This window comes from Podarcis raffonei, chromosome 14, assembly GCF_027172205.1.
Source record: "Podarcis raffonei isolate rPodRaf1 chromosome 14, rPodRaf1.pri, whole genome shotgun sequence".
NCBI lineage: Eukaryota > Metazoa > Chordata > Lepidosauria > Squamata > Lacertidae > Podarcis > Podarcis raffonei.
Window position 1 is genome coordinate 27,359,713 of NC_070615.1, and position 16,995 is coordinate 27,376,707.

Here is a 16,995-nt window from a genome sequence, read left to right on the forward strand (position 1 = left end):
GCAAGTAGCAATGCCATCTTACTGTGAGTTTCATTTTTGGCAATTCCCCTATGAGCCCAACAGTCCCCAAATATGAAAAGCTGTAATGGTGGGAAAGAAGGCTGGGGAAAGCAGTTGGAAACTTCAGTGCATTAAGTGCATCTTGCCTTACTACAGATTGTAGCCACAATCAATACAGTGCAACTTCTATTTCTGTCAACGGATCATATCAACACTTGGTTTCTTCTCCATTCCAGAGATTTCATGCTTAATGCTGAAACATCCTGGCCCCTAATCCAGGAAGGCGTGTGAGGGCAAATCTCTTAACATGACCAAAACTAAGACAGGATAAGGTCAACAGCAATGTCCTAACTCTGATTCAACCACATAATTTTACATAAGCACACTTTTTCAGTATTTATCATGAAGTATTGTGGTAGCAAACTGCCCTTCAAATTGTAACGTACCGTATACGTTTTGTGGTGAATTAGGTACTTGCCCCCACATGCATAAACAAAAATCATGCTTTTTTACTTGCTGAGGCTACAGATGAAGTTACGTTAGCATTTGTTTTGTCTGCAAAGCCAGCTGCGGAGAAAAAACACTCACCTGATAGGCAAAGGCTTGTGGTGAATTGTCAATAATAATAGTTTTTGAGAGATCTCTACCAAGGATATTTAAATCCTTTATGTAGTTTCCTTGTACACAAACACAATGCTCACGGAAAAGTCGATGCCTGTATTTGGTTAAAAGAACACATTCAGATTACATGGAGAAAAATGTATATGAAGCAAATGCTGCTTTTTACAAGATTTCCTCCCTTTCATGGGATTTAATGTTAAGAATTGTCTTTTTATTAAATGGTAGTTTTTTGGTGTGTGTGGTGTTATATCTATTTGAAAAATAGATGTTAAAAACACAGCTAAAGGTTGCTTTTTCTTGGCTGAAAAATAGGTTTTTAATTCTCTGCAGTACAGTATATTTACCATATATATATATATATATATATATATATATATATATATATATATATATATCACGCAAAACCAAACAAGGCCATGTGTTCTTAATGATTAATTTGACCAGGAGGTGGAGCACCTGTGCTGTTAACTATGGAAGAAAATCAGGCAATGATGAAGTGTTTTTACAATGATCCCGTAACATTTGGAGAGAACCCAAAGACAGCCAAGCCTCAACTGCCATCTTTCACGCACAAGTCCACCAGGAGAATTCAGTTGTTGTTCTTATGTTGTAGTAGTTTTCATGTTTGAGCCTAATTTATTTGTACTGATTTAATTTTTACTATAATCTGCCAAAAGAACTTTTGTTATTGTGTGGGATATAAATATTATGAATAAATAAAATAGGACGGCTCATCTTCAGGGTTCCAAACATCCAGCTGTGTCTTCCTTCAGAATAGTACACGCTATCAGGCCAACAGATCCCTCCCCCCAAGTTTCTGTTTCTCCTTCCCAATATTCCAACATTCTGTGGCTCCTGGACACTACTGAGCATGCCCGGCAAACATTTGGGAGCTTTTCTTTTTTGCTTTTAAAAATGTTTTGTACTTCTGCATACCTCGGGGTTCACCCAAGCGTGCCGATACCTCCCTCCTGTTCCTCAGTAGCCCAATTCTGTCTGCACTCAGCCACATGAGTTCACTATTAGAAGGAACAAGTGGGACCTGCAACAAAATGTTGCATCATTAACACGAGTGCTTCTCTTCAGACTTCCAGTCAGTCACATATTTTTCCAGGATACTAGGTGCTGCTAGGGACTCAAGCAAGTCAGTCCACCCCACCCCCCCCCCCCATTCCAGGCCAACTGGGAATCCTATTTTTCATTTACCAGTACACTCCCTCATATATGTAGGAAGCGTTACCTCACTGGCAGGTAGCCCCATTTTTCTCCCATGCGGACCCTTCAGGTGATGCTGCACTCCAACTCCCAGCACCCCCAGCAGCTAATCAGTGGTCAGGGATAGGGATGATGATGGTCAGGGATGGTAGGAGCTGTAACCAACCACATCCAGAGGGCCCCCCCAGATTTCCCACCCCTGCACTAGACCATCTGAGTTGCTACCACATATATGAATAAAATGGATAATCAAATCCTCCAATAGCAAACTCAAGGGGATTGAGTGATGACAGGGAATTGAAGCCAAAATGGGGTCACTGAGAATCAAGAGGAATATTTTAAAATGCTTAGTGATCCCTAAAGTATGCAGAAATACAACACTTTAAAAAACATCCTGTGGCGATCACACAGGGTCCCCGGACGTTTGACAGTCTATTGATCCCTGTGCCACCACTGTGATTGCCTCCTCACTGCCACCAACCCGTTTCTCTCGGGTACACATGGAGTCCAGACAGTTGTTAACATTAACAAATAATCAATTTATTTTATAAGCATCAACAACAACTTATAAGCATGTTCCTAACAACTTCAAACTGATTATCCCAACTATCTGACTCCACCTAACAGTTCCTCTCACTCTCTCACATTAAAACTAGACCAACCCACAAACTTATCCTCCCTCTTCCATCTCCAACTCCCCACTGACTTCCAAACAACTCCAACTCTAACTCTAACTCCTCCCCTTGGGTTCCCACTGGCCAATCACTTCACACTCATTTAACCCTTTCCTTATGACCCACCTAGGAGGGCAAATGCCACACGCCCCCCACCCCGGAACATAAGAGTCCAATGAGAACTGAGCATGCCACCAGTGGCCACTGCAAGCTGCTATGGAACGCTGACGTAATTTGGTAAAGAAAACTAGGAAATGGAAGTCTGGGGTGGGCAGAAATGGAATGAACTGGCCTGCTTGAGCCCCTCAGAACTTGGGGAAGGTATGGCTGGCAGGTGGGAACCCTGAACATGAGCACTCAGTAGAGCCTGAGGAGACACTGCAGCATTTTGTTGCAGGCACCCATTTGTTGTTGTACTGTTCAACGTTTCCAAGGTTTCAAAACAGCCTGTTTTCAGCGTTTTATCTGTGTTTCCATGTGTATTCAGATATGATAACTAAAATGCACTCAGGTTCTACATCATAATAGTGTATGCTACAATTCTGATTAAAAAATAACAGCCACCACTTGGTCATCAAGCTTACCTGACCAGTTGCTTTTTGGGGTCTAGTATGTTCAGCAATTTGTCTGCATATACTTTCTTTGAAGCAGTAAAAAGAATGATCTGAAAATGAAGGGAGGACATTGTTATTATCTGTTCTACTGCTGAAGGCTAAGATAATCATACAAGATCCAAATTAAGTCCCTTTACCTCGTAGATTTGGGACATACGCTCCAAAAATTCTCTGAAGAATGGTCTTAATCTCACATAAACCTAGAACAAAAAGAAAAAGCAATTTTAAAATACACAGAATACAATAGGGACATTTTGCTTCAAATGGCAGGGGTTTCTGAAACTATAGTTGGTGGACAGCAGTGAAAATTTACAGTAAAATACTTATTATATTCAGTAATTGAAGTAATTGAAGAAGAAGGCCTTCTTAAACAAGCAGGAAAACAACAGAATGGGAAGAACCAGAGATCTGTTCAAGAAAATTGGAGATATGAAAGGAACATTTCGTACAAAGATTACCATAATAAAGGACAAAAGTGGTAAGGACCTAACAGAAGCAGAAGACATCAAGAAGAGGTGGCAAGAATACACAGAGGAATTATACCAGAAAGATATGGATGTCTCGTACACCCCAGGTAGTGTGGTTGCTGACCTTGAGCCAGACATCCTGGAAAGTGAAGTCAAATGGGCCTTAGAAAGCACTGCAAATAACAAGGCCAGTGGAAGTGATGGTATTCCAGCTGAACTATTTAAAATTTTAAAAGATGATGCTGTTAAGGTGCTACACTCAATATGCCAGCAAATTTGGAAAACTCAGCAGTGGCCAGAAGATTGGAGAAGATCAGTCTACATCCCAATCCCAAAGAAGGGCAGTGCCAAAGAATGCTCCAACTACCGCACAATTGCACTCATTTCACACGCTAGCAAGGTTATGCTTAAAATTCTACAAGGAAGGCTCAAACAGTATGTGGATCGAGAACTCCCAGAAGTGCAAGCTGGATTTAGAAGAGGCAGAGGAACCAGAGACCAAATTGCAAACATGCGCTGGATTATGGAGAAAGCTAGAGAGTTCCAGAAAGACATCTACTTCTGCTTCATTGACTATGCAAAAGCCTTTGACTGTGTCGACCACAGCAAACTATGGCAAGTTCTTAAAGAAATGGGAGTGCCTGATCACCTCATCTGTCTCCTAAGAAATCTCTATGTGGGACAAGAAGCTACAGTTAGAACTGGATATGGAACAACTGATTGGTTCAAAATTGGGAAAGGCGTACGACAAGGCTGTATTTTGTCTCCCTGCTTATTTAATTTATACGCAGAATACATCATGCGAAAGGCTGGGCTGGATGAATCCCAAGCTGGAATTAAGATTGCCGGAAGAAATATCAACAACCTCAGATATGCAGATGACACAACCTTGATGGCAGAAAGTGAGGAGGAATTAAAGAACCTTTTAATGAGGGTGAAAGAGGAGAGTGCAAAATATGGTCTGAAGCTCAACATCAAAAAAATGAAGATCATGGCCACTGGTCCCATCACCTCCTGGCAAATAGAAGGGGAAGAAATGGAGGCAGTGAGAGGTTTTACTTTCTTGGGCTCCATGATCACTGCAGATGGTGACAGCAGCCACGAAATTAAAAGACGCCTGCTTCTTGGGAGAAGGGCAATGACAGGCCTAGACAGCATCTTGAGAAGTAGAGACGTCACCTTGCCAACAAAGGTCCGTATAGTTAAAGCCATGGTTTTCCCAGTAGTGATGTATGGAAGTGAGAGCTGGACCATAAAGAAGGCTGATCGCCGAAGAATTGATGCTTTTGAATTATGGTGCTGGAGAAGACTCTTGAGAGTCCCATGGACTGCAAGAAGATCAAACGCATCCATTCTTAATGAAATCAGCCCTGAGTGCTCACTGGAAGGACAGATCGTGAAGCTGAGGCTCCAGTACTTTGGCCACCTCATGAGAAGAGAAGACTCCCTGGAGAAGACACTGATGCTGGGAAAGATGGAGGGCACAAGGAGAAGGGGGCGACAGAGGATGAGATGGTTGGATAGTGTTTTCGAGGTTACCAGCATGAGTTTGACTAAACTGCGGGAGGTAGTGGAGGACAGAGGTGCCTGGCGTGCTCTGGTCCATGGGGTCACGAAGTCGGACACGACTAAACGATTAAACAACAATTGAAGAAGAAATAGTAATGCTAGAGAGGGTGTAAAATTCTTATTACTGTTTGCTTGTATAATTGGAAAACAAAACAAAACAAAACAAAAAACAACCCAGTTATTGTTTGGTTCGTATGTTAAGTTTGTCCATATGTTTTATGATAAATCAATAAAAATTACTATTACTACAACTCACTCAAAAACTTGTAGCATCATCTATTGCACTTGATACAATGGCAATTGTACCAGGCAGTATCTTATTTTTATTTTTATTTATAAGAATATTTATAAACCACCAACACATAAAAAGTATCAAAACAGTGTACAGTAAAATCATCATAAAAGTTATAAAATCTTAAAATTATAGACTCATAAAATACAGAACACTTTGTCTCACCAAAACTGTATCAAATTAATTTTCTACAAGTAAGTTTTCCGCAGGCAACAAAATACCAGGATTGTAGGTGCCTGGAACAGTGTTCCAAATTACTGAAAGCCTTGGTATGCTATTTCAGCAAGTTCCCCTAAACTGAAAGCCTTGGTATGTGGAGAAACTAAAAAAGTATGGGATAACTGGGACAATCAGGAAAGCTTCTCCAGATAAGCACAGTACATAAGGAATAAGGCAGTCCCTTCAGGTAACCTGGTCCCAGATCATTTAGGTTTATACACCTTTATAATACATTGAGCTTAGTTCAATAATGTACTGGCAGCCAGTGCAGAGCTTTCTTCATCCATGTAATATACAGTGTTCCAGCAACAATTGGGGTGCAGCATTCTGCACTAGCTACAATTTCTGAACCAACTTCTAGAGTAGCCCCAAACAGAGTGTGTAGTCCAGTCTAGAAGATGACCAAGGGCAGTACTACTGTGGCCAAACTATCCCTCCTGACATAAGTGTGCACAGGATGGAAGCCTTAGCTGTACTCTGTAGCTTCTACAAGGATGTTCCTCAGCAAAGATCCCCATTTAAAGCAGGGATGTGCCACCATTTAGCTCACAAAGGACACATGTGGGTGGTTAGTGGCTGCATGCCTGTGGGCAAGGCTGGTGCTGGCTGGGACTGGAGAAAAGGAGAGCTGAATGAAGTGCACCCCAGTGCCCAACGGTGCCTTCATTATGTATCTTAGGCGCCAGGCAAACACATCCTCCTTCTCCCAGGCCTTTGGCTAATTAAACAATCTATGGCCTTTAAAACTGCATGGGGTGGGAGGTATTGCTTTAGTTTGTTACTATGTTATGTATTTTTGTGCTTTTATATTGTAAATCACCCTGTGGTCCTTAGATGAAGCTAAAAAGCAACCCATTGCAGCAAATTGGGCTCAATAAATGGAAGAGATACAGCAGCAGATCCTTTGCTGTTCATCTGCTTTGGTGCCTGGGGCAAGTTATGGTGGGAAGGGCCACCTGTTTTGTATGCAGAAAGTCCCAGGTTCAATCCCCAACATCTCCAGGTATAGCTGGGAGAGAAAATACTGAGTTCAGCAGACGAACTGTCTAAGTCTAAGTCAGCTTCCTATGTCCTGGTGTTCCCAAGTTATCCCCAGGCGCCTTCCTCCCTATGTAAACGGCATGCCCCAGTCTGGCAAACAACTCTTTAGCAGGGTATTGGAAGATTGACTGTGATGTGGAGGAAGGGATAACTCTCCCTGAATACCTTCCAGTCCATCCAAATTGTGCTCCCTCAGGTGGGTGGGGGATGAAATGCAGCAGTGAGGGTGGATTGAGTGCCTGTGGTGAGTCACACTGAAGAGCATGAGAAGGTTGCTCTCTAGTAGGGCTTGTAGGTTGCTCTCTAGAGAGCTTGTAGGGCAGCGGCTGAAGAAGGAACAAAAAGGGTTTTCTTGTGTGAGTTTCTTGTGGCTGATTAGCTGTGCAAAGGTCAGAGGGGGCAGGGCTTCTGTTGAGGTAGGGGATTAGCTGTGGGAGGAGCTTGTCAGAGCTTGTAGGGCAGCGGCGCGCGCCTAGCGGCGCGCGCAGTTTGATCCATCTTTTAGATTTAGGGGAGCTAGTCTCAAACGTTTGTTGGGGGAGATATAGGTTTATTTGGGGGGATTTATTTGTCCTGTCTTCACGCTTTTTATGATGGAGGACCGCTGTAGTCACCCCCAACGACACCTTCTCAAGATGGAGGGTGAGGGAACAGCTGCAGTCGCCTGTGGTTCCTGCGCAATGTTTGCCATCTTGCCAAAGGTTGCAGGCAGCTTTACCTGCAGCAATTGCATGTTGATTGCCCTCTTAAAAGACAAAGTCCAGCAACTGGAGGAACGTGTAGCTACGCTCCAAAGAATTAGAGAGCTGGAGCTCTTCTTGGAAGCAACAGAGCACACCGTCTCCACCAAGGAGGAGACAGGGGACTCCCCTGAGAAGGAGGCTAGTTCACCAACACAGGAGCCAGATATATGGAGAAACGTGACTCAAAGAAGTAGGAGGCCCAGGGTTCGCTCTGATTGTTTAGAAATACGCAATCGCTTTGAGGTCCTTTCCCCTAGCATGGAAGACGAAGAGCAGACTCCATTTGAGGATCTCTCCCTCATTACAGTCGATCAGGTATATGAAGACGAGCAGCAAAGGCAGTCTTCAGGGAATGTGCAGGCGACCTTGGAACGGACAGCTCACGGAAGAACCCCGACCAGACCTAAGAGGAGGCGTGTAGTGGTGATAGGGGATTCCCTACTGAGGGGAACAGAAGCAGTGATCTGTGGGCCTGACAAGATGTCTCGGGAAGTGTGCTGTCTCCCCGGGGCTAAGATCCAAGATATAACTGAACGACTGCAAGGAATCATAAAACCCACTGACAAATACCCCTTCCTCTTGGTTCATGTGGGAACCAATGACACTGCAAGCAATAGCCTCCAGAAGATCAAAAGAGATTACGAGGCTCTGGGCAGGAAATTGAAGCAATTAAATGCACAAATTGTCATCTCATCTGTCCTCCCAGTTGAACGACGTGGCCCAGGGAGAGAGGGAAAAATAGTGGAAGTGAACAACTGGCTTCGCAAATGGTGTAAACAGGAACGGTTTGGATTCTTAGATCACGGAATGCAGTTTCTTGAAGATGGACTTCTGGCAAGCGATGGGCTGCACCTCACAACGGTTGGTAGGAATGTTTTTGCAAAAAATCTCAGAAACCTCATCAGGAGGGCTTTAAACTGACTAATGTGGGGGAGGGAGACAGTGCTCCTGAAGGTAGGAGTCTATCAATTGATGAAGATGATCATCCAAATGTCATAGACCGAATGGAGCAAACAGCACGCAGACCTAGTGGTGGGAGGAAAAAATCCTTAAATAAGAGACACGGGGGAATGATTAATGGACTTCAATGTCTGTACACTAATGCGCAAAGTATGGGAAATAAACAAGATGAGCTTGAGCTCTTGGTACAGCAAACTAAATATGACATAATAGGCATCACTGAAACCTGGTGGGATAAGTCCCACGATTGGAATGTAATAATGGAGGGATACAATCTATTTCAGAGAAACAGACCAGACAAGAAAGGAGGAGGAGTGGCGTTATATGTCAGGGATGTGTATACCTGTGAAGAGATCCAAGATTTAGAACCTCAAAGCCAAAGTGAGAGCATTTGGGTCAAAATTAAGGGAGAGAAGAATAACAGTGACCTCATTGTGGGAGTTTACTATAGATCCCCAAGCCAAACGGAGGACATAGATGATGCCTTCCTGGAACAGATGGCCAAGCATGCAAAAGGAAGGGAGATAGTAGTAATGGGGGACTTCAATTACCCGGATATTTGTTGGATGTCAAACTCAGCCAAGAGCATAAGGTCAAACAGATTCCTCACTGGCCTTGCAGACAACTTCATTGTCCAGAAAGTGGGAGAAGCTACAAGAGGAACAGCCATTTTAGATCTGGTCCTAACCAATGTTGATGACCTGGTTAGTGGGGTAGAAGTGGAAGGATCATTAGGCGCGAGTGATCATGCTCTTCTGAAGTTTACTATACAGCGGAAAGGAGCAGCCAAGCATACTAGGACTCAATTTCTCGACTTTAAGAAAGCCGACTTCATAAAACTTAGGGAAGTGCTGGGTGAGATCCCATGGACAGTAATACTAAAAGGAAAGGGAGTTCATGATGGCTGGGAGTTTGTTAAGAGGGAGATAGTAAAAGCACAACTTCAGGCAATACCAATGAGACGGAAACATGGAAGGTGCCTAAAGAAGCCAGGGTGGCTATCTAAAGAACTTTTAACTGAGTTAAGATTAAAAAAGGATGTGTACAAAAAATGGAAAAGGGGGGAAACCACCAAAGAGGAATTCAAACAAATAGCCAGCACGTGTAGACACAAAGTCAGAAAAGCTAAAGCACAGAATGAACTCAGGCTTGCTAGAGAGGTTAAAAGCAACAAAAAAGGCTTTTATGGGTATGTTTGTAGCAAAAGGAAGAACAAAGAAACAGTGGGGTCACTCAGAGGAGAAGATGGTGAAATGCAAACAGGGGACACAGAAAGGGCTGAACTCCTCAATGCCTTCTTTGCCTCAGTCTTCTCCGATAAAGAAAACAATGGCCGACCTGAAGAATTTGGAGCAAATGATTCAGCAGAGGAAACACAGCCCAGAATAACTAAGGAGATAGTACAAGAATACTTGGCTAGTCTAGATGTATTCAAGTCTCCAGGGCCAGATGAACTGCATCCAAGAGTATTAAAAGAACTGGCAGATGTGATTTCAGAACCACTGGCAGTCATCTTTGAGAATTCCTGGAGAACAGGCGAAGTCCCGGCAGACTGGATGAGGGCAAATGTTGTCCCTATTTTCAAAAAGGGGAAAAGAGAGGACCCAAATAATTACCGCCCAGTCAGTCTGACATCAATACCAGGGAAGATTCTGGAGCAGATCATTAAGCAAACAGTCTGTGAGCACCTGGAAAGGAATGCTGTGATCACCAATAGTCAGCATGGATTTCTGAAAAATAAGTCATGTCAGACTAACCTGATCTCGTTTTTTGACAGAATTACAAGCCTGGTAGATGAAGGGAACGCAGTGGATGTAGCCTACCTTGATTTCAGCAAGGCATTTGACAAGGTGCCCCATGATATTCTTGTAAAGAAGCTGGTAAAATGCGGTCTTGACTATGCTACCACTCAGTGGATTTGTAACTGGCTGACTGACCGAACCCAAAGGGTGCTCATCAATGGTTCCTCTTCATCCTGGAGAAGAGTGACTAGTGGGGTGCCACAGGGTTCTGTCTTGGGCCCGGTCTTATTCAACATCTTTATCAACGACTTGGATGATGGACTCAAGGGCATCCTGATCAAATTTGCAGATGACACCAAACTGGGAGGGGTGGCTAACACCCCAGAGGACAGGAACACACTTCAAAACGACCTTGACAGATTAGAGAACTGGGCCAAAACAAACAAGATGAATTTTAACAGGGAGAAATGTAAAGTATTGCACTTGGGCAAAAAAAATGAGAGGCACAAATACAAGATGGGTGACACCTGGCTTGAGAGCACTACATGTGAAAAGGATCTAGGAGTCTTGGTTGACCACAAACTTGACATGAGCCAACAGTGTGACGCGGCAGCTAAAAAAGCCAATGCAATTCTGGGCTGCATCAATAGGAGTATAGCATCTAGATCAAGGGAAGTAATAGTGCCACTGTATTCTGCTCTGGTCAGACCTCACCTGGAGTACTGTGTCCAGTTCTGGGCACCACAGTTCAAGAAGGACATTGACAAACTGGAACGTGTCCAGAGGAGGGCAACCAAAATGGTCAAAGGCCTGGAAACGATGCCTTATGAGGAACGGCTAAGGGAGCTGGGCATGTTTAGCCTGGAGAAGAGGAGGTTAAGGGGTGATATGATAGCCATGTTCAAATATATAAAAGGATGTCACATAGAGGAGGGAGAAAGGTTGTTTTCTGCTGCTCCAGAGAAGCGGACACGGAGCAATGGATCCAAACTACAAGAAAGAAGATTCCACCTACACATTAGGAAGAACTTCCTGACAGTAAGAGCTGTTCGACAGTGGAATTTGCTGCCAAGGAGTGTGGTGGAGTCTCCTTCTTTGGAGGTCTTTAAGCAGAGGCTTGACAACCATATGTCAGGAGTGCTCTGATGGTGTTTCCTGCTTGGCAGGGGGTTGGACTCGATGGCCCTTGTGGTCTCTTCCAACTCTATGATTCTATGATTCTATGATTCTAGTGAATTAAAGAGAAGTCTTATTCACTGATTAACAATCCCTTCATCAGAACCTCTGCAAGTGCCAATACAAGTTATTAGTACCCAAGTGTGTACTGAGTACTGACTCATAGAATCACAGAGTTGAAAGGGACCCCCAAGTGCCATCTAGTCCAACCCCCTGCAATGCAGGAATTGGTTTCCATCCAGAAGAATAAACAATATTTGGCTGCAAAGTGGACAAAGTTCTTGCGTTCACATTATTTCCAGTTGGTGTCAATAATTTAAGACAAGCTATCAATATGCCTCTGTCTAAGGGAAAAGCACAAATGCTAAAGGAGTGAGCAAGGCCTTTAAAAAAACCTCAACTCTAGACAGTTGCTATATTTTAGGATACTTAATTCTATAGTATCTTTCAGTGCCCAACTTGCTTTACAACTCTCATTTGCCTTCAAAACCACACTGAGAAACAAATTAAGCATATCACCACTTCCAAAGGACCACATGACAGAGAATTTAAACCCCATACTGCCTTCTTGAATCAGTACTGTCACCACAGGCCTTTGCAATCAACAGAAGATGATCATTAAAAAGGGTGGGGAGAGCAAAAGAGTGAACTTGCATGGTCTCAGTCATTCTTTGCACAGTTAAGTAACTACTTGAACCTTCCTTCCTATTATTATTAATTAAATTTTTAGTCACCAACTCCAAAGCCTCCTGATGACTTACAATAAAATAGTTTAAAACATCAAATAAGCAAATACAACCTGTAAGATAAATACAGCATAACCAAGTTTTTAACAAAGCAACAAACTAATAACAAAATCCACTCCTTAAGTATGGACACAATCCCCATTAAAATTAAAAAAAGCGAGCTACCCTGGCACATAGCATTAAGGGCACCAACTGAGAAGAAGATAGTAAACTGCCTGGGAGGAAAGACAGGTATTTGCCTGCTGCCACAAAGACTGGTGCCAGGGGAGCATCTCTGGAGAAAGTACCCCAGAAATGGGGGACAACCACAAAAAAAAGTCTCTCTTGTTGCCATTCTGATTTTCAGCAAGATCTTGGAGGAAGTCTTCTGGATGACCAAAGGACCCAGATAAGCACAAGCTTGGCTGCAGTAATGGACCACATCACTACAACACTTGATCATCATTGTGACCATTTGCACCAAATTAGTTCTAAATAAATTATGTAGCAAATAAAGAGGGCTCTGGTCCACAAAAGGCTTTTGATTGTTTTTGCCTTAGAGAGTTTGACTGAATAATGGTTTTTCACAAACAATAATATTATGAAGCTGACACTTCAAACTTCCTTGCCATTTTCACTGGGCCCATATCAAAATAGAAGAAATGACACTCAAGCGTAATAGGGGCAAACTCTGTTTATCTATAGCCATAGATGGCCGTGACTGCAATTTCAAGCATACTTGGAAACTGGTTTCCCCTCAAAGCAATGAAATGTACTTCCATATGTGAGCATTTGGCTTGGGAGGCAAAATGCTTAAGGGTTAGGACCAGGTCTGGAACATTTACAGCTGCAATTCTTAACCTGCTTACTCTGGAGGAGCTTTTTATGAGACCGGCAGTGGAATAAGTGGATAGAGGATTACAAAGGTTGAGGTACAGAGGTCACTAAACTCCTAACTAAATGTCCAAGTTTGCAAAAATCAAGTTTTATGGTGCTGGCTCTGTGCTAGGCAGAAAAGGACTGCCAAGAAACCAATCACTCAGTCAATCATTTTATTTGTATGCCGCCTTTCCAAATTTAAAACTATGCTCAAGGCAGCTTACAACATATTAAAAAATTGTGTAACTACTAATGTAACAAAAGTAGTTATAAACACTAAACAAAATATCAAAACTATTGAACACTTTCCACATAATTTTTAGGATTTTTATTTTGGATTTTACAATTTAACAGCAACAGCAACAGCAACAACCCCACCCCAAACAACACCCCCTAAACGATAGCCCAGCCCATGAACCAAGGAGGGGTTTGTAAAATTGGAACTCTACATTTATTCCACCCAAGACTCAAATGTGTTGTTGTTCACTTCAGCAATATTTATATAAAAAAACCTCATAAAGTAGTGTTTACTTCTCAGCTGTTCTCAGCAAGATGTAATATTGGCAAGCCACAGAAAAGATGATGATGCTATCAGCCAATTTTCAGCTCTTGCTTTTACTATCCAAAATATTCTAAGGCAACTTCCTAACTTATCTAATTAAAGAGGAAGCTGAACATTGGTGTCACTAAACATGATTTCTTCTGGGGAAAGGAAATACCTAATTTTAAGCCTCAGAATTTTGGAAGGTTTTACAGAACAAAAAGACAAAATGGAAGTTTTAAAATTAGGGTAAAATACCTGGACAAGTGTCCATTTAAGGTGCCTGATGTCATTCTCCAAAGATACTACAGAGGAGTCCAATATCGTGCAAATTACATGAAGGGAAGCTGTTGCTACTCCCAGGTACATCACACAATAGGGACCTGAGAACAACAGCCGGGGTGAGTGCAGCATTTTTGGCAGTTGCTGGAACACACCTCCAACTCTTCCTCTTTCCTCTGTTCTTCGCTGACCGAACTGTTGTACACACAGTAGATGGAAGCTAAGAATATGTTGTGAAGCACAACCAACAGCTAGCAATCTGGTAGTCTCCATCAACAAAAGCAACTCCTGCCACATAAGCAGCACCTAACTATGAAGGAAGAGATGGATCTGCACAAGTTATTCCCAGGTCTGTATTTTTAATCCCTTCTGAGCAGAATAGCATGGGTCGATTTTACTCAGGCAAGGCAGAAAAGCAAGTCTGCACTAAGCTCTTCTGTAATAAAATTATTTAAGCTTCCAGAACTCCTGCCTCCACCTGCTGGCAGGGAGAAAAGCTGCCACGTAGAAAGACAGCTAAGAGGAAGCCTTCTGGCTTCCTCATGCTTGAGCTCTTTACAAATAAATGAAAAGGAAGTGTAAAAGTATGCAAGTGTACAAGGAAGAAGCAGTGTGTCACAATACATCTAATATCTGAGGACGTGCCTGACAAAATTTCAAAGAATGTAATCAATACTGCTTAATTGCCAATGTTCCAGGGTGGCAAGAAGACACCATGTGCATGACAAGTGTTTGCCCATTTAATTTATATAAGCAGTTTTATAATTCACCGGAACGTGGTTTTGATTACCTGGTAAATGACATCTTGGAAAAGGACTGGAAATGTGAGTGCAGCATCTTCCAGTTCATTTAGACTACAGTGGACTAGTGTTTCATCCTATAAAGAATTAAGAAATGAGATGACTTAGAAGGCAGGTAGAAATAAAGTATGCTCGGAAATGAAGCCCTCCCACCTGCAATTTGTACAGCATACATCTCTCTCTCTCTCTCATACACACACCCACACCCCTTTCTATCATAACTAATGCCAATATGTATTCCTTACCAAGTCTAGAACTAAAGAAAATTCTGGTGTGCTTCTTGTTTTCAATGGAAGAGCAGGCTTCCGATTAAGTTGTTCTTCTGTTAGTGGTGGAACATGTTTGATGAAGTAGTACCTAGAAGAAAGGCAAACCAATATACGGTTTGGTAATTTATTACAACTGCTGCTTTACAACTCTTGGGACAAATTTGGAAAGCAGCCCTGGCAGGCTAATGTAATGGACCACCAGGGCAGTAAGAAGACATCTTCAGCAATCCCAGTCCCCACTGGATGCAGGATGGAAATAGACACACAACTAATCTGGGAAGCCCTGGAAAACTTTCCTGTATGATTCAATGGGATGTGGCGTGCGTGTGCAATTGTAATGTTTTGGGATCAAATGAAGATGTTTTGAGATAAAACCTTTTTATTCACTCATCTAAAGGCTGTTGATTTTTCTTTTACCTGCAGGTCTTTTTTATGTATAAATGTTTTATGTACATACAGGCAGGTCCCCATTTACATGGGGGCACATTCTGAGGCATTGCATGCACCAGCGGGATGATATAAGCCCACCCCATTCTACCCCACCCCCTTGCAGTGCCGGAAATTGTGCGCCTGTCAGCAGTCATGCACGTGCTGATCATGCGCAAATGGGGAAGTACCTGTATCTAAGTGGGAGCTGTAAATGTTGCAGCAGCGTGGCATGCTCCTGCTCAGGGTTCTAGACAGCTGACTTGGCTCTCTTCCAAGATATTCTATTCTATTCTATTCCACCCCACCCCACCCCCAGTTTACCCCACCCCCAGACATCAATAATTCTGTGACCAGTAAGCATGCAGTCCTCACTGGGTTGTTTTTTTTCCAAATGCCTCCATACATTTTCCTTTTTTTTCTTTTCATTTCTGCAAACCATATGGTTCCCTTGAGCACATCAATACCTCTTCCTTGTTTCTCAGCAGCCAAGTTTGGGCCATACACTTGTCAGTGCTCACTAGCTGAGTTTGCTGTTACAGAACGTCATGTATATTTTATTCTTCTTAAACCTTGTAAACTCTGCTGAAATCAATTTTGATGAAGAGCAGTATAAAGCGGGTTCAAATAAATAAATGTTGATTTTACTGCTATGGCTCTACAACTGAGGCTTGTAGAACTGCTGCAGTATTGTGCTCAAAATAAATGTTAAGTACTGCAGTCTTCAACACTGACTCACAAAGCTAACCAAAAGGGCAAAGTATTTTATTTCTCAAAATGTCATTATCTAGAATTACAAAGTGAAATCAAACATGAACACATACGGATCAAAAACTTCCCAGTCTTCCTCATAGGCACCTTCCGCATGAGCTGATGAGTAACCACTGTCCGGAGATACTGGTGCTAACAAACACAAAAGCTCCTCATTAGTTCAACTGAAGAGGGGAGGAAAGCTCCAGTTACCAGCTAAGTGGAATATTCAATAATCAAAATATTTCTAGTCTCCATTTTTGCCTTAAATTACATTTAATCACATTTTAAGGATTGATTATTTTTTTTAGTCTGTTCTATTTAATCTGTGTAAGCTTCCACCAGTCCTGGTGTGGGGGAGAGGTAGGATATATGTAAAAATGTAATACTACTAAAATAATTAGTGGGAACCTCCCAAGAATGGTCCTACATATAACAGTTTCACCTCTAATAACAGCTTTTATCAATCTATTAAAGTCTTAAATGCTAAGTTTCAAGTGTCAGCTATAATTTCATTTGAATGTTACAACAGAGCATAGTTAATGACACACTGAAATAAGACAGAAAAAACCACCATCCATTTCTTCAGCTACACTCTCATCCACCAAAGAGTAATTCCTTTTGGTTTTCTTTTCTTTCTTTGGCACTAAGACACTCAATGCAATTACAGTGGTACCTCGAGTTACAAACATCTCAGGTTACAAACACTTCAGGTTACAAACTCCGCTAACCTGGAAGCGTCACTTTGACTTGAGAACTTTGCCCCAGGATGAGAACGGAAATCATGTGCTGGCGGCACAGCAGCAGCAAGAGGCCCCATTAGCGAAAGCACGCCTCTAGTTAAGAACAGTTTCAGGTTAAGAATGGACCTCCGGAACAAATTAAGTTTGTAACTAGAGGTACCACTGTATTTAGTTCTAAGTTGTGAAACTCCCTCCTCACAGAGGTGCACCTGGCATTATATATCTTTCAGTGAAGGCAGAAGATACG

The 16,995-nt window shown here is 42.4% G+C and overlaps 1 protein-coding gene across 4 annotated transcripts in view; it reads right to left on the reverse strand.

Annotated features, from left to right (window-relative positions):
• The window catches only part of CTDSPL2 (CTD small phosphatase like 2), a 45,104-nt gene that overhangs the window by 4,560 nt on the left and 23,549 nt on the right, over positions 1-16,995 (reverse strand). For all 4 annotated transcript variants that reach the window (XM_053365152.1, XM_053365151.1, XM_053365154.1 and 1 more), the window contains 6 exons: positions 16,080-16,158; positions 14,806-14,917; positions 14,551-14,637; positions 3,262-3,324; positions 3,095-3,174; positions 589-715 (listed from right to left, as the gene is read on the reverse strand). In XM_053365152.1, coding sequence (XP_053221127.1) covers positions 589-715; positions 3,095-3,174; positions 3,262-3,324; positions 14,551-14,637; positions 14,806-14,917; positions 16,080-16,158 — 548 coding nt within the window. The remainder of the gene's footprint in view (positions 1-588; positions 716-3,094; positions 3,175-3,261; positions 3,325-14,550; positions 14,638-14,805; positions 14,918-16,079; positions 16,159-16,995) is intronic.